This window comes from Columba livia, chromosome 6 (assembly GCF_036013475.1).
Source record: "Columba livia isolate bColLiv1 breed racing homer chromosome 6, bColLiv1.pat.W.v2, whole genome shotgun sequence".
Taxonomy (NCBI): Eukaryota; Metazoa; Chordata; class Aves; order Columbiformes; family Columbidae; genus Columba; species Columba livia.
The window spans coordinates 4,861,031-4,885,348 of record NC_088607.1 but is presented as its reverse complement, the minus strand read 5'-3'; the positions used below and the strand labels follow the sequence as shown (position 1 = coordinate 4,885,348).

Below are 24,318 nucleotides of genomic sequence, written 5' to 3'. Positions count from 1 at the left end.
GCAATGGAAAAAATGGATTTGCTTTGTTTCAATTAGTGAATGAATTAAAGTTAATTAATGTAAATGTTGTAGCACGAAAACTGTCTCAGTCTCCTTTTTGAGTTTCTAAATGTGCTTGAGACTTCTGAAATGCATTGCAAATGCATCCACTTTTAGAAGTGTTTATTTTCCGCTTTGGGTGACAATGAGGTGCATGATGCCTCAGAAGATAATTTGATCCTGGAAGAGCGATGAGCTGCACAAAATTAACGCCTTTTAGTGAGAAGAATTATCTTTAACATAGAAGAGACTCAGTAAAATCCCTGTTTTGGGGATTTCCATGTGTTTGCGGGATTTCCGTGTGTTCATATGCATTGTATTTTTTAAAGTAGAGATGAAAACATTGAAAACTAAGAAGCTGACATTTCAGAGAGTAGATTGGTTTGTACGGGAGTTTTTTACTGAGCTGACAATAGCCGGAATAAACCTCCTAAACAACGTATCTGTCAGTAGCAATATTTTAAGTTTCTAATCTGCTATGATCTCACCGTGGTATCAAAGTCCTTCAGAGCAAACCAGTTTGATCCTGGCAGGGGTTGGTGCCCTTTCTCCAATCAGCATTTCAGAGTGTGCTGCTTTGTGTTTGCCTTAAGCTGTCTAACCAGTTTGTGAGGCTTTTTCACAAGCCTAATGGATTAGATTTTCCTTCCCATTTCCTTAGCAGAGATGCGGTATCGGGAGCTTTTTCTGTTGTTTACCTTCCGAGCAGGCAGTTCTCGTTCTTCTAGTTCTGCAGCCGAGAGCCGGGTACACAGTGTCTGCTTGGATACTGTCGTAGTTTCTCCGGGAAATCTAATCATGTTAAAACACAGCCTGGTTTTGTTCACTTTTGGACTCACTTTAACTGGGAAACCTTTTTGGATAAAAGGTAAGCTTTCAGTTTTTGTTACATAATCAGAAAGTGTCTGTACTGTCCGGTCCTGACTGTAATGACTGTCAAATCGAGTCACGGCTCTCCCCAGGTATTAGCCTATTAGCTGACTTGTTAATTGAGAAAATCCTCTTCAAGAAAAACATGTCTGGAAAAGATTATAGGTTGAAGGTTTTTATAGTTGAGTTTTTTTTGTGTTTTTTTTTTTTCCCCAGGATGTAGTAGGTACATAAATACATCATCTTCCGTACAGGACACTGGTTGTGACAACTGCAGTTATTGTCACTCTCATCAACAGTAAAGCCTGGAGAGAAAGATTTTGATCTTCAGTAACATGAAGGAAGTTCCTACAGTTTTGGTTTAGTTCTTCATTAACTCATTTCCATGTATGATTTGGCTTCTGATTTTAGCTGTAGATACGACACACGAAACATTTCTTAGCAAGTGATATTTTTATGCCTTGCATTAAAAGTTTCCTGCTTTCAGGTGTCAGAATTTAAATTATTAGAACTGCATTTCCACGGTTAGTTCAACATACACTTAATTCATGAAACAGAATGGATTCTGTGATTTAGATAACAAAACTATTGCAAATTAAGAGCAAAGCCAGAAGTAAATACTGAGTGCTGATATTCTTTTCAGAGCTGTTTGCTAATAGCACCTTCCACATTTTGGTTGCAATGGCAGACCTTAATGATAAACGTGTGCTGCCTGCATCTGGCTTTTAAAAATCCTGATGTTATCTAATAGGTAGAGATCATCATTACACTGAAGAATCCTCCTCCTTGCTTTGAAGGGGTGATCCTCTGGCTTCTTTGCAATGATGACTGAAACATGGGAGGCTGAGGGTGACTTTGTGCAATGATAACTGAGAAGAAATCTCTTTGTTTCCTTATAAAAGAAAAATTAACATTTTTGTTATTAAAGCCCATGTTATTATTTATTCTGTAACCTGTTTAAAAGCAATGGGTGTGTCTCTGTTGACCGAAGTGAATACTCTCAAACCAGACTGATGAGCAGACAAGACAAGTTGTTCCAGGGGAGGTTTAAGTTGGATAATAGGAAAAAATTCTTCCCGGAAAGTGTTGTCGGGCATTGGAACAGGCTGCCCAGGGCAGTGCTGGAGTCACCATCCCTGGAGGGGTTTAAAAGGCGTTTAGACGGGGTTCTTAGGGACATGGTTTAGTGCTAGAGCTTGGTTATGGTTGGACTCAATGATCCTGAGGGTCTCTTCCAACTGAAATGATTCTACGATTCTAAGACAAAGAGAGATGAATCCAAGTTCACACAATTTTTTAAAATGTCACTGGAGGTTGTTTTCATCTTTATATAACTGTTTACCTGAAGCCAGATACTCAGCAGACTTCTTATCTTCAGCTTCCTGCATTAGCGTGATGCTCTGGAGATAATTCTGGTACAATGGAAAAGGCTATAAACCTTTTTGGAGATTTGATTGTCACTGGAACAAACAGAATGCAGCGTTAGGCAATGGCAGGGGCAGCGTGGTGACCCAAGATGATACAGGCAGCAGGTGGCAGAATTATATCCAGAGTACAACCATTAGTATTCCTCACTCAGGGCAATGCGGGGAGGAATAGGAATAAAGGGATTTAAATGGAAGGAGAGGGCCAAAGGGGGAGTTGATTTAATCAAGATAAGGACAGAAGTAGAGACAGGAGCAATAGGGAGAAGAAGAGCAAGTGCAGGATCTAACAGCAGCTGGAAGGCAAAACCACAGCAAATGGCACTGTAAGCAGTAAAAAACATTCCCCAGGGTATTTAGGGACTGAATTTATTCCCCTGGAAATACAATATTCTCCTGTCTGGCAAGTTCTGAAACATCCTGGCAAAGCTGGATCAAAGGATTTGTACTACATGTCCACCAGGCAGCCCTAGAGAGCCCTGCTGTAGATTTACAGATCAGCACAAACGAAGTGATTTCACAAAGCTTGAAGGAAATTAATTCTATGTGAGATGTTAGCATGGCCAGCTCCTTCAAAAATTACTGTGAGGGGGCAGATGGGTGGACAGAGAAGGTACCTGCATAAATTTTCTGCGGTACATCAAGTTAAAAGTGTAAGTCATGGAAGAAAACATGTTCACAAATGATAGACGAAGTTACAAAATCAGTCATCCAGGTGAGACTGTAGGAGAATTAAGATTGTGTTGATAGTTTTTCTTTGCATGCTCCAATAGTCCCCGGCTTTAACTTGAAGTTGCTTTTTTTAAAAATCAGTTTGTAACTAAGACTAAGAGTCAAAGCCAAGATTTGGACACCCAGTTTAGGAAAAGTTTTCCTTGAATGTGCAGGTTGTTTTGGGGGGTGTAGTCATTAACTTTGATTATGGTCAAAACAGCATTTCTGCGCATTGAAAACATACCTGTATACGGAAAGTAAATACACGAGGCCATATCTATTTAGTTTAAACAGTGAGAAATGAAAACTAAGTTGGCCATGAATGAAAACATTGATTTCTGTGACTTTTCCCAGCATAATGCAACAACTCTGGCAGAGACAGAACAGACCGAACTGAGCATGGGCAGCACTGGTCCCGTACCGGGGAAATTGCTCGTTCTCCATTTATGGCCAGGTCAGACGGGACTTTTGGCAATGAGCACTGGGCAGATGCCAACAAAATGTCTCACTTTTCCTTTCTGATTCTTTAGAAATTTCAAACTTTATTTTTAGGTGCATCTTCTGAACAGACATCCAGACTTTCTACATTAGAAATAGTTATTCCTCGAGGTCTGACGGGCAGAGAGAAACATCACTCATTTTCTCATGAGGTTTGTTATTCTATCTGAATTTTTCTTCTGATGTTGCTGTTTTTCACAGTAACTGTCCTATATTACAGACACACGCAATGTATGGTATATATAGATATTTTTGTGAAGGAATGTGCACTATCTCTTCAGATTCTTAAGTGTTTTCAACTAGTTCAGAGTGAATTTGTTCCCACAAAGGTCTCTGATTTCACTCTAAGTGAATGCCTTTCAAACTTCTAGTCCTGGTAACAGCTTTGTAAGTGGGGAGGAACACGAATAATTCCATTTCCTCCGAGTCAGATTAGATGTTGAACTTGACCTTTACCATCCATGCTGTGTATGTTCTTTTGCTCATTGTACTTGGTCACATAAAGGGCTGATGCTTGCTTTGTAGAAATGGTCCGGCAGAGTCGCACAGGTTAAATGAATGAGTTAAAAGAAAAACACCTGAGTCTTAATTCTTGAGTTCTGAGGTAACTTTGCATTGTTCCAGATACCGAGTTCCATTAGTGAAGTAACTGCTGATGAAATAGCATTAGTCATTTGTGTGCAAACCGATTAAGGAAGGGAGAATCTGTGAGTCGTTCATCCGGCTGCTGCTCATTTACCTAAGGAGGGTCACGAAACACGACGTGGGAGTTGGGCACAGGGTGGGTACGTGGGTTGTGCCCCTCTTGGAGAACCGAGTCCAGCCACCTTCAACCCAACTGCATCTGCCTCCCCTCCACCAGCGTCCTAGGACCATCTGTTCTTGAGCCTAGAGAATATAGCATGGTAGTCTAGGTCTAACTTTACTAGGTTTAGCTTTACTAGCACTTCTATTTTGTCCTTTTAACACCACAAATTTTATAATTCCATTCTTTCTGTGGACTTTATATCTTCTACGTTCCCTCTACAAATCTCTAATGGCAGATACATTTAATTTCTCATGTACTTTGTGTACTTTTTCGTTGTCTTCTACATTAAAATTTATAGCTTAGTTGAATTTAAACTTTCCGTAGGAAAGAACGTCGAGTGTGTTGCGAAGACTTTGAAAGGCACGAGGGTTAGGATTGTGTGTTTTGTAAATCTGGTTAATACTGAAGACACACACACTAGTTGGACTTCTCTTGTCAAAGAAAACACGGAACTGACAGAACCAAGTAGAAAATCACCTAATTAAGTGGCATCTTTTGTTCTGTTTTCAGGAGCATTCAGATGACAATCTCTCTTACTCAATTAAAACCAGAAATGGAACGTATCTCCTCAAACTGAAGAAAAATAAGTATGTGGTAGCATGTTCTAAGAAACCATTCCATCTTGGGATTTAGGTGCATATAGCGTGAAAACAATCAGAAGAAACCATTTAAATGGCAGATTATAGTAATTACACAATGACTGTTATGTAGCGTTTCTGTTATGGTACTAGCTGGCAAATAGAAGGGAATAATGTTTTTTATAATTGTGCAGAAATTTATTTTGATTATTTTTGTATTAGCACCACAGGATAGCAGAGTTCAGGAAATCCTTATGGAAAATTAGAATTCAGCTCAACAGGGGGAGGGTTGTTAGCCTTGTGTTTAGTGTTGTTCCTCATTCCTGAGCGTGTAATAGTCCAGGCCATGATATAACAGCGTCTGGTCAGGCCCTACTCTACAGATATTTCAGTTAAAATATTTTAAAATAACTTATTTTCCAAAAAATGCAGCTGATTTTTTAGGTATTTTGTTTCATATCTGTGGATTTTAATAACAGAATTTTAACCGACTGTAGTACTTACTAGGATTCCTGACTTATGTCTTGCTTTCTAGACTTTTAATGGAGCAGTAGTTTATTTTTGTTTCCAGAAAGCTTGTTGGCGAAGGCTTTATGCTATATACCTATGGGAAAAATGGGAAACTGGAGGCAACACAATCAAAAAACAAGGTATCATACACAATAAAATTGCCCTTTTGTTTCAGAGTTTCCTCAAACTAGGGAAACCAAGCTTTATGAATTGAAGCTGTACTAACAATTTGATAGAACTGAGGATGACAAGGATGCGTATGCAAAGAAATGTATTACCAAAGCAAAAGTGAACACACAACCATTAATTCTGAGTGTGTTCATATGTCTATAACAGGACAATGAAAGCTGATTGCATTTTTGGCAGCAGAGAGGAAAATGCTAGTGATGCACATCAAGTATCTACAGAAAAAAATATATTTGCTGGAAAAGAGGCTTTTGTGGATTTTCACATTTGTAGCATTTAACTGTTACCACTGATAAAACACAGGAGGTTCCGTGTCTGATGAGGGAGTTGGCTCTTTACGGTGACACAGCATCACTGTTTTCCAAGGTGTGAAAGGAGATGCCAGGAGATTATGCCAAGGTTGAATTTGAGCTACCTGATTAGGTCACCTTTGCATCCTATGCAATTAACAGTACGCTGGCAGCACCAAAACTCTGTAGTTTTTAGGTCCTGTTTCAAACAAGCCTTATAAATACTTCTGAATTTAATTTCAACTTTCAACTGCATGTGAGATTAGTGAGACTTAATGGGGTGTTTTGTGCGTGAGAGATGTTCTCAGATCAACCCTTGTGAGGAGCCTTTAAGAACAGGACAAGCAATGTAGATGAAAAGATTTTGCTAAAATATGGTGATGGGTTAAACTAAAAAGCTGGTTGTTTTCTAGAACCAAGGGACCAAATGCTATTGCAGGTACTCGTGTCAATATTTTACTCTGTAATTCCTTTCAGAATAGGGAACTCTAGCCAGCCTTCATGTCATGCAAATAAAAAGGCTCGTCAGAAAAGAAGTTTGCATTTGAAGCAACACCCTTTTTTTGTCATTAATTATGTGGTTTTGTTGCATTTCAGACACACTGTTATTACCACGGCACTGTTGAAGGAATTGCTGGCTCGATGCTTGCTCTGAGCACATGTGGTGGCCTTAGGTATTATATCTTGCTTTTTACTTCGTTGTGCGGTAGCAAAGTAAAAACCAGTTGCTGTTCATCATACAGCTGGAGATAAAACACCATCCTATCTTGCATTTTTTTATATATTTCACCTTTTGATGAAGCTGAAACTCTGTAGGTGTCTTATAGCTTCCCTCAACTACCACTTTTTTCCCCTTTTCCAAAATTCCTTCGCAGAAAAAGACAAAAAGAGAGAGCATGATCCAAATAGAGGTGGAACACAGGCCTCTATTACTTGATGCAAATGTCTCAACCGGAGGTACCTTTGTAGAAGAAACACTGATGAAGCTCCAATGAACAATTCTGTCTTACGAATGGGCACGTTTCTAAAGAAAAAATTCTGTGGAAAAAGTTTTAACCCAATTTGAAACAATTTTATGTGTTTCGAATACAAGAAAATTATATTTATTTGAGAAACACAAAGGAGCCAGATTAAAGCGTAAAAGATGGTGGTGTTCTCCCCATAGAATCAGTCTATGTGAGTTGGCAAAATGACACACACGGCAAATTGCACAGATATTTAGAATGTGTTTGGAGCGTGTCCACGCTCCCCTGTGTTTGCTGAGCTTGGCTCTTCAGCTGGATTTTGGATATACTCATTGGTTGTAGTAGCCTTGTTCGATTTGATGTGTTTTTGACAAGCAGTAAGAGGCAACTGTGATAAAGTTCACCCACATCTTTAATGTACAGTGTCCCAGTGAGATGCCACTCAGAATAAACAATGACATTTTCTAGCATTCCTTTAAATGAAGAATTAAATGCTCAACATGCTGGTATTTCAGGTAACGCTGGATCTCACTAAGCAGAACAGATATTTCCTTTAGGCTGTTCTGTAAACTGATGCAGACTCAAATCCTTTGGTTACCTTGAACTCACATTTTTGAGGGTTTTCTTTCGCAAGATATTAACTAGAGAATTCTGTTTCTAAGTAGAGTTTTGAGACTCTGGAGAACAAGGTAATAGCTTCAGAAAGATTCTGGTACAGCATGTGGGCATGTGCCAGGTCTTTCTGAGCCATGGACAAACGCAAAATCGTTATAACCAGCTACATTCAGCAGTGCAAAACTGCTGTTGTCCTCATAAGACCCTGGTGATTGCTTTTAGCCGCTCTTTCTGTTTTAAAAGATATCTTTTTATAAAGCGCTGGATTACTTTAGCTGCATGGGGATAGGAGTGAGACTAGAGATAAGGCCTAAAATAAACCCTTTGCTCTGTACCCACAGTCCAGACTCATGTAGTAACAATCTGGCTTTCCTGCTAATTGTTTCAGAAAGCCCACACTTGTGTACCATCGAGTGTTTTAAGCAAGTTCTGCTTTGTCTTTTGAGATCCTGTTGGGCATTTGAACTTATTCCCTACACTATGATAAACTAAGATGATGATTTATTTCAGCATAGTGGTACGGACAATTACAGTTTTTAAGTATTCAGCTGCCGTTCATTTACCTATGCCTAACTGCGAGGGAAAAAAATGTGGAATAATTTTCATTCTTTTACAATAATTAGAGGAATTCTCAACATCGGTGGCAAATGGTATGGAATGGAGCCGCTCAACGCATCCAGCACATTTGAACACGTGTTTTACCAGTTAGAAGATATGCAGGATATCCCCTTCCAATGCGATGTGCTGAACGGCAGCCTTCATCACGAGATGTTTGTACAGCAGCCTGTGAAATATGCATTTTTATCCAACAGTACCTCTATCAGCGAAAAGCTTTTGAGGGTAAATACCTTTGTTTCTCGAGTCCAAGCCTTCCCCTCAACCTGTTCCAGCAGCCAAGGGTGTCCAGAGCTCTTGCTTTGGCTTGGAACCATTGCAGTTGGGTTTGGCCTAGCAGGTGACTTTCTTGTTGCCTTCATATTCCTGGACCCCAAAACTGCTCAGGAAATCCTGAAACAGAGCAGCACAAAGGGAATTTAACAGAATCCTTTAGCAGAAGAGCAGAGCTCTGCCCCAGACAGGTGTGGGCATGATGTGAGAGGCATGAAGCTGCCACTCAGCTCGTGCATCCCAGTGTCTGAGCAGAGTGAATTACAGACGTGCAGGTATTTATGTGGAGATCTAAGGCAAAGTGACTTTTGAGGCCACGTTAAAAATGCATCATTGCCTTAAAAATACAAGAAATGAAAACAGTAAGATAAGCAAAAAAAACTTGAATTCATTAGTTAATGTTAACTTAGGGTGTTTTCTAAATTGCAGAAGAAGCGAGCTGTCCTGCCGCAGAAAAGCTATGTGGAATTATTTGTCGTTGTGGATCACAACAGGGTAATTATATCATCCAATGCTAAATACATTTTATTACTTCATGAATATTTTTTTTCTCTGACATTCTCACGGGTTATTTTACAGTTTTTGCAGAAGAAATCTGATCCTGCTGCGGTGCAAAAGGAAACAGTTGAGCTGATTAATTACGTTGATGGGGTAGGTCAGAGAAATTGCCCAGATTTAGTAGTTTCTACTTTATCGTAGTTTTCGTAAGAACAGCTAATGCAGTTGTGAAACTATTTGGAAGCTCTACCGCGATTTGTAACACATTTAAGTCACATCATGAAGAGATGTGCAAGCAGAGGGAGAAATGCAAGTGTTTTTATACCATTTCTGTGCGCTCCCAAATTTTGACCATTCCAGGAATGTGAGGTCTCCATCATGTTTTAGATTTCCAAGAGGAGTATTTCTCACATTTGTTAGTATTTTATTGAGCAAACTATCAGCGCTGTGAACAATTCCATAAGCTCTCTAATCATCTCTTCTCAGTTCCTCCTCTAGACAATTAGCTAAGGACATAAATGAACATGGTCTTTCCAACTTCTGCAACTGGACGAAATGTTTAGGTACCTTCATGAAGTAGATTGCCTTCAGTCATATATTCCTTCCTTATTTAGCTTTCTAGATATTTTTATTTATTTTATAATTTATAAATATTTTAGCTTATAAATACAAATATTTTATATTTAGCTTCAAAGAAACTGACGTTATGTCTCAGTCACTATGTTCAATGTATTGCTTATTCAGTAGTACTGATGTCATCTTCCATAATTCAGCTGAAACAGCCTAATTATTATTATGGGGTTTTTTTCAGATGTATAGAGCACTAAACATCCAGATTGTTTTGGTTGGATTAGAGATCTGGACAGATAGAAACCACATATCTGTAATGGATGGTTCAGCTGGAGATGTACTGGGTAGATTCGTTTCTTGGAGACAGAAAGAGCTTCTTAAACGATCGAGAAATGATGTTGGCCATCTCATTGTGTAAGTTCTCATTCAGTGGAGAAACCAGCCACACTGCCAGTTGTTGTTAATGTATATAATTTGGGGGTTGTATATGAATGAGTATATAACTGGATTAAAATTCATTGAGCTTCCAAACTGTTTTAACCTGGAAAAATGACAAGAAACTGTCATTAATTCTTCACAGTTCATCAATTCTAGGTGGCTGTAGGTAGCTCTGCTTAAGTGGGGGGGTGGACCAGATGGCCTGCAGAGGTCCCTTCCAACCTCAAGCATTCTGTGATTCTGTGAACTCAGCAGCACTGCCACAGCAGATTAGGTGATTGATCATTATTTTCAACCTATATTATCCAGATATTCATTATTAATTACAGTGAAGCCCTGATACGGTGATAAATTTCTTCTTGACATCAAGAAGCCCAAATTTGTTTGCAGTATTTGTTGCAAACTCATCAGTGTCTTTTAGCAGAAATCATGAACTTCCAGCACCTCTGGATACTGTTATGTTATATTATATATTATATTTGTTCTATAATACTGGCCTCTGGCATCCCTGATTTACATGAATATCTGAGGAATTTTCCTTGTAAATTTACATCTCTTCAAAGAATGGGATATATTGAGTCGTTCTTCAGAAATACCACCTTCAAACTGCTTTTGTTGCAGAGGGAGAAGCACTTATGGTGGATCCATTGGAATGGCTTTTGTGGGAACCGTCTGCTCACAAGTCCAGGGAGGCTCCATCAGCACTGTAAGTACATCATGTTGTGGTTAACAGAAGAAACTAACCCAGGAGCTGCTGAAAGATCAGAGATGTGCTGCTGGTGGGACAAAGAGGTCCCTGAGCAATGGAAGGCTTTCCCCTCAGCATTTACAAACCACAGAGCTGTAGATGTTGCTATTGCCAGAGGCTGCTTCCATAGATGTACCTTCCAGAACATCCTAATAAAGAATGTGCTCTTTGTTGACCTATTTGGCCAATTCACCCCAGTCTTGGAGACCAGATGTGGAGTCATGTGGTTTCTTTAATGAGGTTTCTTATGTAAAGACTTGCGCATATTTTTATATTTATTTATATTTTAAAAAGGCATTTCCCCATTTCTCTCCTCATCACTTCCAGTCCACTTGGCTGATTTAGTCCAGAAATCATTTTCTGATCACCTTTTGTAATTCATCTAACTCAAGGTCGCATAAGAAAATCCCATCCTCCTGTAATTAAAGTTCATAGTCACCATGTTTTGGGGGTGGGAATGCAGCTACAAAATGAGGTGTAGTTTTTAACTCCTTACATGGGTAGAAAGTAAACATAATGCACCATATTCTCAAGTGTCTGGAATTCCCTCACAACAAGGCTGACAATGGTCAAAAATTTTAAATTGGGCGAAATTAGTAAGAAACTGTTTTTTTCTCCACCTTTGGGGCAGAATCAGTATCTCCAGAAGTTCCTGTTCTTACAATATCAATGTGGACAAGCTCAGAAGCAGATTCTATTCTTTAACAGTACATTTGGTATTGAAGACTCCATTGAAATCAGTGTCATGACTGATTAACCGTGTTATTATTCAGAAGATTTTCTTAATGGAAGGAATACAAAGAGTGGCAGAATCTGACCCTATCTGAACATAAAAAGTGACAAACTGTCCTTGCTGCTTTCACTTCACAGTACAATTTAGTGTTCTGCTTTCACAGCTTCTGAGAGCTTTGTGGCTTGAATAAATCAGTAGGTAGAAACACCGTCTTTTCTTTAGTTTCACCATTTTTTTTAACATTGATTCTCTCTATTAGTTGAATCATAACAATATGTTACGTCACGCTACAGTAGTTGCACACGAACTGGGGCACAATCTCGGACTGAAACACGATGATAACAGGTGTCCTGCGTCCTATATTATGCACAGCACAGATAAGTAAGATTTCCAGTTATTTTATCTTAATAACTGTTTTTTCTCCGCAGCGACTATGCCTTATACATAGTGAAACTCCCATGAATCTTGAAGGACTTTTATGAATGGGGAGTTGTTTGAAAAGTTTAATCAAAGAGGGGAATTCACTGGCTTAGGTCTTGACATAATTTTAATTCATTTGAAATGCTATCTGTTTTCCAGTCCGGTCATTCTTTATTTGTAGCATTCCTAAAAACACATCTGGATTTTTTTGGATGATAAGAGTGTGTTGCTGTTGTTTTTAACCTGCTGAGGATGCTTTACATATACTCACTGTTCTGTGCAAACACGCATCCTTCACACAGATTGTGTTAACAGTTAACTTAAAGAAAACCTCTTGGTCCATGTTTCCTTCAGTTCATTGGTTCTTTGGCTTCCCCTTAAGAGAAAAATATGATATTATTTTCTCTACCCACATTTGTATTACTAAATCAGAGTAATTGAACATTGGACAGAACTACTATAAGAAGATGCATTCCTGAGTTTTTAGGGATTCCAAGTTAAGGTGAATGTCTTTCTGGAAAGTATTTTTAATTGACCATTTGTAGCCTAGGCACAGACAAGAAATTTCTATGTCCTGTTTTATACAGGACACCAGAAAGGATAATCTGATGGAAAGTACATGCATTTATGTTATCCATAGCATTTTTAACTCTAGTACTGTACTCTGATGCAAAATAAAGTAAAAATTATGTATCTCATGATCTTCAAGTGTTATGGAACATGATATTTATTATACATCAATGATATTTTAAGGGCTTAAGTTGTATTTTTTCCTGTAAGTAAAATATTTATAATAAAAAAATAATATCATGCTTTCCAGTGGATCCAGGAATTTCAGCACCTGCAGTGCTGATGATTTTGAGAACTTTATTCTAAATGGACAAGGAAACTGCCTTAGAAATCCTCCCAAAACAAGTCATGTTTACAAAGAACCTGTCTGCGGTAATAATGTGCTCGATAACAATGAAGAATGTGACTGTGGCAAACCGCAGGTAATGAATGAAATTCAACTGGATACTGTTATGTTATGTATTATCTTTATTCTATAATACTGGCCTTTGGTATCCCTGATTTGCATTAATATCTGAGGAATTTTCCTTGTAAATTTACATTCCTTCAAAGAATGGGATATATTGAGTCGTTCTTCAGAAAATAAGCGTGTTTCAAAAAGGACACCAATAAATCGAAAGGCTGTCAGCAAACCCTGGTTCCATTGTCTAGGCCTTCTCTAAGTCATGAAAACATACAAACATTTCGCTACATCATACTGCTAGTTTAGTGGGAAAATAAGATGGGCTAAGGGTGATAAGTGTTATTTAAAATCCAAAGCGTTCTGCTTCTTTTTGTGTCCATTTAACGTGTAAAGCTGTCCTAAACCCCTGTGCCACAACATAGCAAAACAGATGACGTTCTGATGACTTGTGAAAAATTCAGCCAAACCAGATGCTGGTTTTTGTTAGAGCAGAAGGATGTCAGCCTCAGAACCTGCAAGAGAGACAATGTGTTTGAAGTTTGGCTTGTCCGTGCACTCGGTTCGATGATGTACTTCCCTAGCTATATATTGAGGTAAAAAATATTAGTTCCTTGTCCATGGCTGTTCCCCAGGAATGTACCAACCCTTGTTGTGATGCTGCAACCTGCAAACTCACACCTGGATCGCAGTGCGCTCAAGGACTGTGCTGCAAAAATTGCAAGGTAGGTTATGTTTTATTAAACTAAGTTGATACTAATTACTAGTAATTTTTAATGTTTGAAAAGAGCTATCATAGCACTCTTATTTTCATATTATCACCAGTAGAGAGCATGTAAGCAGAGAATTTGTGTCTAATGACTCCTGGCCAGTAGCTCAGAAATGGAATGTCAGCTCGGTGTTATCCCTCATGGGACACAGAAGCAATGGGGGCTCAGCAGCAGTGATCTCCATCAGAGAATCACACAATCATTTTGGGTGGGAAAGACCTTTAAGATCATTGAGTCCAACCATTAACCCAACTCTGGCACTAACCCCTGTCCCTGAAAACCTCGTCTAAATGCCTTTTAAACCCCTCCAGGGCTGGTGACTCCACCACTGCCCTGGGCAGCCTGTTCCAATGCCAACAGCCCTTTGGAAAAGAAATTGTTCCCAATATCCAATCTAAACCTCGCCTGGCACAACCTGAGGCCATTTCCTCTTGTCCTATCCCTTGTTACTTGGGAGAAAAGACCAACCCCCTCCATGCTCCAAGCTCCTTTCAGGCAGTTCAGAGATCAGAAGGTCTCCCCTCAGCTCCTGTTCTCCAGCTGAACCCCCCAGGTCCCTCAGCCACCCCTCATAACACCAGTATTAGCTACACCATATGAAACTGAGGGAAGTTTTGGATACTTGTTACATATTGATGTGAAAAAACATTTTTGTCTTCTTAAAATCACAAAAGGTTCCTGGTAGTCATTGTTTCACGTTGGAACTTCCTGTGTTGCAAAATAAAAGTAGAGTGGTATTTCTCTCTGGTTCTAGTTTAAAGTGGCAGGAACAGAGTGCAGATCAAAAATGAATCTCTGTGATCTACCTGAATACTGCAACGGCAGCAACGCCTACTGCCCAGAGGACGTTTATGTCATGAACGGTTACCCATGCGACAACATGAGGGCATATTGCTACTACGGAGTGTGCCAGAGTTTTGATTCACAATGTGAAGCTATATATGGAAAAGGTAGGATTATCATTTAATGTAAAAGGGCTTACAGTCTCCTAAGAGACATTTCCAATTTTTCTTTCTCATGTTTTTAACACAGGCTTACTAAGATTCACTGTTTTTTGTACAGGGGCACGAAAAGCACCTGATGTGTGCTTTGAGAAAGCGAATATTAAAGGAGATAGATTTGGAAACTGTGGAATGAGAGGTGGAGTGTACAAGAAATGTCCTGTTCAGTAAGTCACCAGCAAATAAAAGCTAAACCTAAAATCTTCAATGTAAAACATACATTCTGTTACAAACTCTTAGAGAATGAGATTTAAAAGAATCATTCCCTGAAGTGCAAGCTAAAAGGTTTGACTGGATGGTGTATTTGCTCCAATATTAGGGTTTTTTTTTCTGTTTACCTTGTTTTTGAGTGTCATTTGTTCGATACAGGCACAGTCTGTGTGGCAAGCTCCAGTGCACGTCTGTCAGTCTTCAAAATCTTCCTGCTTGGAGCGTTGTCAATAACGCATCTGGGGTTCTATGCTGGTCTTCTGACTTTGACTTAGGATCAGATGTCCCTGATCCTGCCCAAGTTCATGATGGAACAGCCTGTGGAGAAAAGAAGGTATGATGAATCACAGCAGCATTACAGAATGTATTTCACCAAGTGGGAAGTTAACTTTCAAAAGCATTACATAGTTCTCTTGTTTGTATGCCATATTATATAATGGCATATATTATATAATAAAACAATCTTTTTTCAGATATACACACAAAACCAATTAATTAGCTCTTTAAAAATCATAATGCTACAAATCAGTGAACTGTGCTATCAGTTATTCACGTTATTCCATCAAAATACATCCACAGATTTAAGAAAAACTAAGACAAATACAACTATAAAATTGTGAAGTACTGAATGTTTTCAGCCCCTTTTCTTGACATTTAAGCAAAAGTTGTAGACTTGTAAACACATACATTTATATAGTATGTTTATAAAAGGATGGGATATTTGAAAATTACTTTTTCCAGGCCTGTTTTGATTTTGAATGTGTTGATGCAAGTCATCTGGGCTACAGCTGTGATGTCAAGCAGAAGTGTAATGACCATGGGGTGAGTAGCTGCTGTTTTCATGCCCTGTTTCTAGAAGACACAGACAGGTACAAAATCCCTCCATAAAAGCAATAACCATCCAGATGGCTTTGTTTTTTTTCTGATCTGTTTGAAAAGTTAACTCCACTTTTTATCTGTAATTTATGTAAACCTCTTAGCACTAACGCTGAAAGACATTTCTTCTGAATTTCCCTCGAGAATCACAGAATGTCAGGGATTGGAAGGGACCTGGAAAGCTCATCCAGTGCAATCCCCCCATGGAGCAGGAACACCCAGATGAGGTTACACAGGAAGGTGTCCAGGCGGGTTGGAATGTCTGCAGAGAAGGAGACTCCACAACCCCCCTGGGCAGCCTGGGCCAGGCTCTGCCACCCTCACCAGGAAGAAGTTTCTTCTCAAATTTGAGTGGAACCTCTTGTGTTCCAGTTTGAACCCATTACCCCTTGTCCTGTCATTGGTTGTCACCGAGAAGAGCCTGGCTCCATCCTCCTGACACTGCCCCTTTCCATATTGATCCCCAGGAATGAGTCCCCCCTCAGTGTCCTCTTGTCCAGCTCCAGAGCCCCAGCTCCCTCAGCCTTTCCTCACCCGGGAGATGCTCCACTCCCTCCAGCATCTTGGTGGCTGCGCTGGACTCTCTCCAGCAGTTCCCTGTCCTGCTGGAACTGAGGGGCCACAACTGGACACAATATTCCAGGTGTGGTCTCCCCAGGGCAGAGCAGAGGGGCAGGAGAACCTCTCTGACCTACTGACCACCCCCTTCTAACCCACCCCAGGATGAGAAATTTTAATATTACTGAGCTGCTGAATTGTAAAAGGAAAATATTCCTGTGAGGAGGACAGTAGTGATTCCTGATTTATATATGTCTCCCTGAAAAATCAAAACGGAGTCCAAAGGTTGTGAAACCGAAAAGTTGTTTGGACTGTAGTCTATTGCAGGCAAATAAAACAAAGGTTCATTTTTACAGAGGTTTAACTCCTGGTATCAGTATCACTCAGTGTTTTGGGATGTTAGAGTGGGAAAGCTTATTCCCAAGCAATATTTCTAGTTTCCACGTGCAATTCTTAACGTGTAAGTCCAAACACACTGGAGGTTGAAAGCGGCTGCTTCCATAGAGACGTTGTTGGGCTGACTAATCCCTGTTGTATCGCCCGTAGGTGTGTAACAACAATGGGAACTGCCACTGCGACTCCGGGTGGGCGCCGCCGTTCTGCAACCGCTCAGGCTACGGCGGCAGCGTGGACAGCGGTCCAGCTCACATCGGTGAGATCCTGACACTGCCCTTCATCCCGCCCCCGCTGTCTGAGAAATAATCTACTAACAGGGGGTTTTTCAGTCTCTTTCCAACTGTTTTACTTTTCTACTGCGTGAGACGCTTAATCACACACTGACCTGAAAAACAAACATCATTATCTGATGTGTAGGTTTGCAGACATCAAGGAAGTTGGTCCAAGGGAGAATTTCACCTCTGTTTAGTCTGAGATAAAAAGCGATACATTAGTTGCTTAGAATGACTGTTACATTGTTTAAATAGTTAGATATGTAGATATTTATTTAAGTATTTAAAACAGGGGAAATGTCTGCAAATGTCTCCTATTTATTAATAGCTTAGAAAGACCAAGAAAACGTGCAGATCGGTTGTGGGTAAGCAAATGCAAAATGAATCTGTCTGCTTTAGAATTCTTGGAAAAATATATAGGAAAGGGTTAAGTTTGTATATCATACAACACGGGGTGGGTAAGGCAGAAAGAACATGTGATAACATAAGGCCAAATCCTACTTTTCTGATCGTAGCATCTTCTAAATTTCAGTGGAGTTACAAGTTTTGATCTATAACTAATTGAAGATTGTAGGTTTTTAGAACAGGAAGGTGGTTTTAGCAGGAAAAATGCTTTAATAAGAGCTTAAACAAGATTACTATCTTACATGTTTTCAATTCTTCTTCTCTAGATACATCACTTCGGGATGGTCTGCTTATTTTTTTCTTCCTCGTGTTGCCGATAGTAATCATTATTATCTTAGCGGTGATTAAGCGTGATGCAATAAAGAGAAAATTTTGCAGGAAAAGTAGAAGAGAAAACAGGTATTTCACTTACTACAAATGCATATTTCAACACTTGAGATTCCAGGTTCCAGTATAGGTTGGGAAATTACATATTAGAGAGCAGTGTAGGGGAAAGGGACCTGGGGGTCCTGGTGGACAACAGGGTGACCATGAGCCAGCACTGTGCCCTTGTGGCCAGGAAGGCCAATGGCATCCTGGGGTGGATTAGAAGGGGGTGGTTAGTAGATCGAGAGAGGTTCTCCTTCCCCTCTACTCCGCCCTGGTGAGACCACATCTGGAATATTGTGTCCACTTCTGGGCCCCTCAGTTCCAGCAGGACAGGGAACTGCTGGAGAGGGTCCAGCGTAGGGCAACGAAGATGATTAAGGGAGTGGAGCACCTCCCTTATGAAGAAAGGCTGAGGGAGCTGGGGCTTTTTAGTTTGGAGAAGAGGAGACTAAGGGGGGACCTCATTAATGTTTATAAATATATAAAGGGTGAGTGCCATGAGGATGGAGCCAGGCTCTTCTCGGTGGCAAACAATGATAGGACAAGGGGTAATGGGATCAAGCTGGAACACAAGAGGTTCCGCTTAAATTTGAGAAAAAACTTCTTCTCAGTAAGGGTGCCAGAGCCTGGAACAGGCTGCCCAGGGGGGTTGTGGAGTCTCCTTCTCTGGAGACATTCAAAACCCGCCTGGACATGTTCCTGTGCGACCTCACCTGGGTGTTCCTGCTCCAGCAGGGGGATTGGACTGGATGATCTTTTGAGGTCCCTTCCAATCCCAAACATACCGTGATACTGTGAATTTAACAAGCCAGTTAGATGCTTTATCTATACAAGTAATTGCATACCTCCTAAAAGACAAGACGTCCCTACTATTAGTAGTAGCAGGTGGTTTAACAGCCAGTACCCTGCAATTAGGTATTATAGTTTAATCCAGATACTCCAGTTGTCAGTTCTCAAGCGTTTTTTCCCAAAATACATTTTACTTTCCTAATTCTAATTGATAATTGTATTATCATAGCACATTAAACTTATTTGCCAAGGCCAGAAAGGGATGGAGTTGGAAACGGAACCCAGATCTCGGAGCTGTAGATTAGTCCCTTGAAAAATGCTGAATCCTGAAGGTAGTTAAACCACAGGGGGATTTGCCTGATGATGTGGTTTTTATTTCAGGGATAACAATGTGCAGCAACCAAAGCAAAATAACAGACCAAGTCATAATACAAGACATAATCAGGTAAGACAGATGCATATTTGTATTATTTCATGTTGAGTAATCCAAATTGTACAGTGCCTTTTCTCTAATATTGTTACTGATGACTTTGTGGTTGTTGATGCATTGACGCCATCTGGATTTTCAAGTATTTAAAATAATTTATAATGTGTTAGATGGGACTTCTGTTTGGGTAAGTATGGGGTTTATTGCCTGACCTGTCAACACAGGCTGTGAATAATAGGGGATGGACCAGGCTGCTATTTAGAACAGCCAAAGATTGAACTCTGAATTCTGGGACAAATACCAGAGAATCTGCTCAGCCAGGCTCTGGATAAAACAAAATAAAAATTATAAATAAAAAACGTTACAAGAGAATAAGAATAATGTTACAGGAAATGAAAATCAGTTCTAAAATACCACTAGCTTAATACTGAATAATTAACTATGCTTTGAACTCTTGTGTTTTTTGTCACCTTGATTTTCTGTGACATCTTTTCCAGCCTGCCACATCAAGTCCTGAGTTTTTTACTATATCCCATTTCCCTGGTCCAAGGTTTGTGTATTTAAAACCTTCTTTACGTCATGTTTGCTGTGTTTACATTGCTGTATCACTGTAAGTGAAGCTCCTAATGTCTCATGTCCTGCTCAGGAGGATTTTTCATGCAACATCATGAGATATAAAATAGATTAAACGCTTGAAAGAGAAATGCTGTTTTACTGCTTGTATAGAGAACAGAAAAGGACATGTAAATGCTACTAAGGAGAGGGGCAGAACAAGGGAGAGGGAGGAGCAGAGAGTGTTAAATATATGTAGAAATACCAGCAACTGTTTAAAAATGGCAAAGAACCAGTTTAGAAATACCAGTTGTGTCAAGTCATGAAATACTTCACAAACTGTGTTTTCCACCCTTCAGGCAGCCAGTAAAAAGCCAGTTTCCTGCAATTCCTTCAGGACCTCAACGACCCGAAGTCCCACCCAGACCAGTTGTCTGAAAAGTTGCTTGGGAAACCCTCAACCAATTCTGACAAGTAACTTGGTCTGAAAAGAAATCTCAAGTCCTCTCCCTGTGCAGCCAAAACACCTTCTGCAAGCACGTACCTCTGGAAAGGACTTGATGCTAAGAGGCAATGAGCACAGATTTTGTTACATCCCATTGTTTTGCTAATTGCTGCTGGCTCTATTTGTGCCTCTTCTACCTCACCTCTTGTTTTTTATAAATAGAAGAATGACGGTCAACTCTTGTTGGATTAAATCAATAACAGCATCAGAGAACAGGACTCTTGTGAAGTGCAGCCTTACTTGCAGGCCAAAGAGAAATGAATTCAGTTATCTACAGACATAATTTATTCACCTCTCATCATACGCTGCTGTGAAAACGAGGACGCAGAGACCTCTTGGGAATTCTGCAGCCTCTCTACCTCTCGGACCGTCGGGCACCTTCATAGCACCTGCTGAATGCACCTGAACCCCGTGCACCAGGAATGCAGGTGGTTCCTACACATTCTCAGCCTCATCTTTGGCGTAAGTAAATCAAAGCTGGGATCCGGATCCTGCCTCGTTACCTACTGGCTGCCTTACTTTCCAGTTCAGGTGATTTAGAAAAGTAACCTCCTATAGGGAGAGCAGCAATGGAAAGAAACCCTGTAGACAGAATGTATGAGTCTAAAAGAGACAAGCCATCTCTGTTGTTATACAAAACAGTTCTGTTGTTATAGAAAATCCATATATCAGGGAATACGTTACACAACTTAACAGTGGTTTAATGTTTCCTGGTTACTGCAGCTTGAGATTTTTGCTAGAAACTGACTCCACTACAAAAGCAACAGGTAACTTCTGTCATTCTAAACAGGACAATTAAAAAAATGTAGTAATTTAAAAGAAAATATTTGAAGTTGCATAGTTTGTCAAAACGGCAACGAATGGAAAACTAATGGAAAAGGAAAAAACTCAGTGGCAAGAACAAAGCTGTGGATACTGATCAGCCTGCAAACCACATATGGACTGTGTTCACATGCGAACTTTGGGAACAGCAAAAACAGTGAATAAATGAAGGAATCGCCTCACTGATAAAATATTTCTACTCCCTTTGATGGCCATTTCACCAAAGGGCTGGACAAACGAACCTAAAACATTGCAGGCCTAAATCTGCACTGGCAAGGAATGTCTGCCAAACTGTCACCTCCTCAGAATATTAAATTGTTGTTATTACTTCTTTTTTTTATAATTTAGAGCTTATTAATAATATGACGTTAATGTAATTTAAAAGAAATCATCAGGGTCAACACACTTAGTAGTATTTGGATTTGACGATCTTAACAACCACAACCGCTGGGCACACCCGGGATCGCCAGCCGCTTCTGGGTTCATTAAAATGTATTATTGCATTTATTATCGAAATAAAGTCGAGTAAACCCGGCTGTTTCACGCACACAACGACATCCGTGCCGGGCGCTGCCGCCGTGAGGGAAGCTCCGCCCGCCCGCCAGGGGGCGTCCCGCGGGGCCGGTCTCGCGCATGCGCAGAGCCGCGGCCTAGCGCGGGCGGATGGCGGGAGCGGCGGCGCTGCCGGCGGAGGAGCAGCAGCCGGGCGGCACCGGGCGCGCCCGGGTGGGGCTGTGCGTGCTGTGCGGGCTGCCGGCGGCCGGTAAATCCACCCTGGCCCGCGCCCTGCGCCGCCGCCTGCCGCAGCGCCCGGGCTGGGCCTGCGCCCTCCTCACCTACGACGAACTCATCCCGCCGGAAGCCTTCGGCCCGCGCGAGGCGGAGGTGGAGTCAACGGGGCCGCCCCCATTGGTCAGTGCGATTTTTCCCTCCTTCCCTCTACGCGCTCTCCGCTCTCATTGGTCAGCTGAGGCGCGTCGCTCATCAACGTCACTGGTTGCTAGGCAACGCGGCGCGTCCCTCCCCGGTTCCGCGGCCGGAGGGACCGCGGGGAGCCCCGCAGCGGCCCCAGGGGAGCTGGGGCGGGTGCGGGGTCCCTCACCCCTCCGCTTTCCTCCGCAGCCGCCCCGCTGGAAGCAGAGCCGGCGCGACCTGCTGCAGTGCCTGGAGCGCGTCCTGCGGGCGCTGGTGACCGGGGAGCCGCTGTCAGTCCCGGCCACGGCCCCGCCGGCCTGGGAGCGCTTCCTGGGCTGCTGCTGCGGGCAGGGGCTGCTCGCCCCGGCGGGGAGCCACGGAGAGGGACGTTCCTGGACACCGGCGGCCACATCTGAGCCGCTCTACCTGATCTTGGATGACAATTTTTATTACCAGAGCATGAGGCACGAGGTGCACCAGCTGGCACGCAAGTGTAATTAATTACTTCTCGGTCCTACACATGAAAACTGTTGCAGCTTTGTTGTAAATTCAGCTATCTTTAACTGCCTTTAAGTTAAGAGGGGGCAGAGGAGCCACAGAAATGATCCAAGGCTGGAATAGCTCGGCTGTGAGCACAGGCTGAGAGAGTTGGGATGTTCAGCCTGGAGAAGAGAAGCTCCAGGGAGACCTTACTGTGGCCTTCCCAGAATTAAAAGGGGCCCATAAGAAAGATGGAGACAGACTTTTTAGCAGGGCCTGTTGTGACAGGATAAGGAGAGATGGTTTTAAACTAAAAGAGGGGAAATTCAGGCTGGACATGAGGAAAAAAACATTGCCCCTGAGGGTGGTGAGCCTGGCCCAGGTGGTAGATGAACCATCCCTGGAGACATCCCAGGCCAGGCTGGACGGGGCTCTGAGCAACCTGAGCTGCTGAAGATGTCCCTGCTCATGGCAGGGGTGGGAATGGGGGAGTTTGGAAGGTCCCCTCCAACCGAAACCATGCTGTGATTCTGTGGTTATAAGTACTTTTAATTGCTAGATTCCTGCTGTATATACTACCATCAATTTCACTTTATTACCATATTATTATAAGTCGCTAGGCCACTTAAAGCCTTACTTATGTATGTTGATCTCAGAAATTACTACATGAGCAGCCTTCTAGGTAAAATGGTTTGTATTCTTTTTAGGTTTGTATTCTTTTGAGACTCAAAACTAGCACAGGAGTTCCCCATTCCTATAAAGCTTTTCTCATGCATGTTGCTCTCAGAAATTTTTACTTTAACAGTTTAAAGGTAAAATTGTCTATTTTCTCTTAGATTCCTTGGGCTTCTGCCAGTTATTTTTAGAGTGCCCACTTGAATGCTGCTTGCAGAGAAATCGTCTAAGAAGTGATCCATTACCTGACCAGACAATATATTTAATGGCAGAAAAAATAGAAATGCCAGACGTCAAGAAGAATGCTTGGGAGCAGAACAGCCTCATTCTGAAAAGTTTTGATTGCACTTCAGAGGATAAGTATGCGACTGGGTTGATGCTAGAGTTTTCAATAAGTTCCGTTTTCATAAATGGGTGGGTAGAAGCTTTTTACTGTATGTAAACAGTATGTAAAATTTATTCCATGGGGGAATTTTGGAAGCCAGTCAATTACACACAATACATGCCCGTTGCTGGGAACTCACAGCCAACGTTCTTGGCAGAGCTGGCCTTGAACTAACTGCATTTCTAAATCATTGTTGAAAAATTATGTCAATTGTCTGAAACATTAAGACTGGAAATAATTGGCTGTAGTTTTAGTTGCATCTGTTTTTCACCTACTAGCTGTATAAAGATTATTTCATTATTGCCTCAAATTTAAGTGAAAAGTAGCTTTTTTTTTCTGTGCTGAGGTGTTATTACAAAATCAGTGAAACTGTTTGATTAATGTGTTTTACTCTTTTGGTTTTTTTCCTTAGTGAGCAGATAATTAATTTGCTGGCCACTGCTTTGGAAAATCCATTGAAGCCAAATGAAGAGAACACTGAGCAAAAGGTAGCGCTGCTTGTCTCCACAATCACAGCTCTTTCAAATAACAGTGAATAAGTGAGTTAGTTATTCCTGAATTGTGTTCAGAACACAGGGATGACAGAAAATGAGAAATAGCTGTTGTATTTCCCGATTGCAAAAACATACACAGAAGAGTTACTCCTATTTGAAATGGGTACTTCTGTCACGTAATTAAGTTAAACCACTGAACTACCATTAAGAATATGTGGACTAGAGTGGTAAAAAGATTTTGGAGCTGTAACATGACACTGAGGAAAATAACGTTCACTTCTTAATGTCACACATACCTGTCTCTGGCAGTTGCTGCTCCTTAGAATCAGACTGCGCCAGTCACAGAGTTCCCGCTAACATGTTACTTGTTTTCCAAGATTTCTTCAAAAATTGATGACAGCCTAAATAAAGTTTAGCGTGTTTGCCTGTGTTCTTCTTTCTGTTGGTCTCTCTGGCTAGGAAGCAGATCGAGCAATCTGTGCAGCAAGTGCTGTCCATCAGGCCGATCAGACATGCAGGCGCATCATCTCTCAGACAATGAAGGATGCAAAAGGTACGTGCAATATAATCCAGGTGCGAGCCTGCAATATAAGATTAAACCTATGAAATTCCCTTGGGGTAAATTGTTAAGGTATCCTGGCCCTGCAGGTGTGAC

The 24,318-nt window shown here is 41.2% G+C and overlaps 2 protein-coding genes and 1 long non-coding RNA gene across 9 annotated transcripts in view; 2 read left to right on the top strand and 1 right to left on the bottom strand.

Annotated features, from left to right (window-relative positions):
- Nucleotides 1-605: 605 nt before the first annotated feature.
- On the top strand, nt 606-21,248 carry LOC102096613 (disintegrin and metalloproteinase domain-containing protein 9-like). 3 transcript variants are annotated; one of them, XM_013368088.3, is made up of 22 exons: nt 606-907; nt 3,600-3,697; nt 4,864-4,940; nt 5,503-5,581; nt 6,515-6,591; nt 8,121-8,337; nt 8,815-8,880; nt 8,965-9,036; nt 9,695-9,867; nt 10,513-10,597; nt 11,632-11,753; nt 12,613-12,784; nt 13,398-13,487; nt 14,287-14,482; nt 14,595-14,700; nt 14,903-15,077; nt 15,485-15,565; nt 16,724-16,829; nt 17,517-17,649; nt 18,790-18,853; nt 19,333-19,385; nt 19,747-21,248. In XM_013368088.3, the coding sequence occupies exons 1-22, from the start codon at nt 706-708 to the stop codon at nt 19,823-19,825; spliced, it is 2,523 nt and encodes an 840-aa protein (XP_013223542.2). In that variant the 5' UTR covers nt 606-705; the 3' UTR covers nt 19,826-21,248. The 3 variants fall into 3 exon arrangements, with proteins under 3 accessions (XP_013223542.2, XP_064922852.1, XP_064922853.1); XM_065066780.1 differs by lacking the exon at nt 606-907 and having other exon boundaries at nt 3,657-3,697; nt 5,486-5,581; XM_065066781.1 differs by lacking the exons at nt 606-907; nt 3,600-3,697 and having other exon boundaries at nt 4,889-4,940; nt 5,467-5,581.
- On the bottom strand, nt 6,974-21,613 carry LOC110361029 (uncharacterized). The gene is made up of 4 exons (XR_010473379.1): nt 21,551-21,613; nt 16,959-17,043; nt 14,872-15,061; nt 6,974-8,505 (listed from the first exon to the last, which is right to left on the bottom strand). It is a non-coding gene; the product is annotated as an uncharacterized LOC110361029 (long non-coding RNA).
- PSTK (phosphoseryl-tRNA kinase) overlaps nt 21,338-24,318 on the top strand; it is a 4,798-nt gene continuing 1,817 nt past the window's right edge. Inside the window, exons 1-5 of one of the 5 annotated variants that reach the window (XM_065066797.1) lie at nt 21,338-21,626; nt 21,837-22,122; nt 22,946-23,198; nt 23,582-23,657; nt 24,080-24,216. In XM_065066797.1, coding sequence (XP_064922869.1) covers nt 21,378-21,626; nt 21,837-22,122; nt 22,946-23,198; nt 23,582-23,657; nt 24,080-24,216 — 1,001 coding nt within the window. In that variant the 5' untranslated portion in view covers nt 21,338-21,377. The remainder of the gene's footprint in view (nt 21,627-21,836; nt 22,123-22,945; nt 23,199-23,581; nt 23,658-24,079; nt 24,217-24,318) is intronic. The other 4 variants (XM_065066795.1, XM_065066798.1, XM_065066794.1 and 1 more) reach the window with 4 other exon arrangements.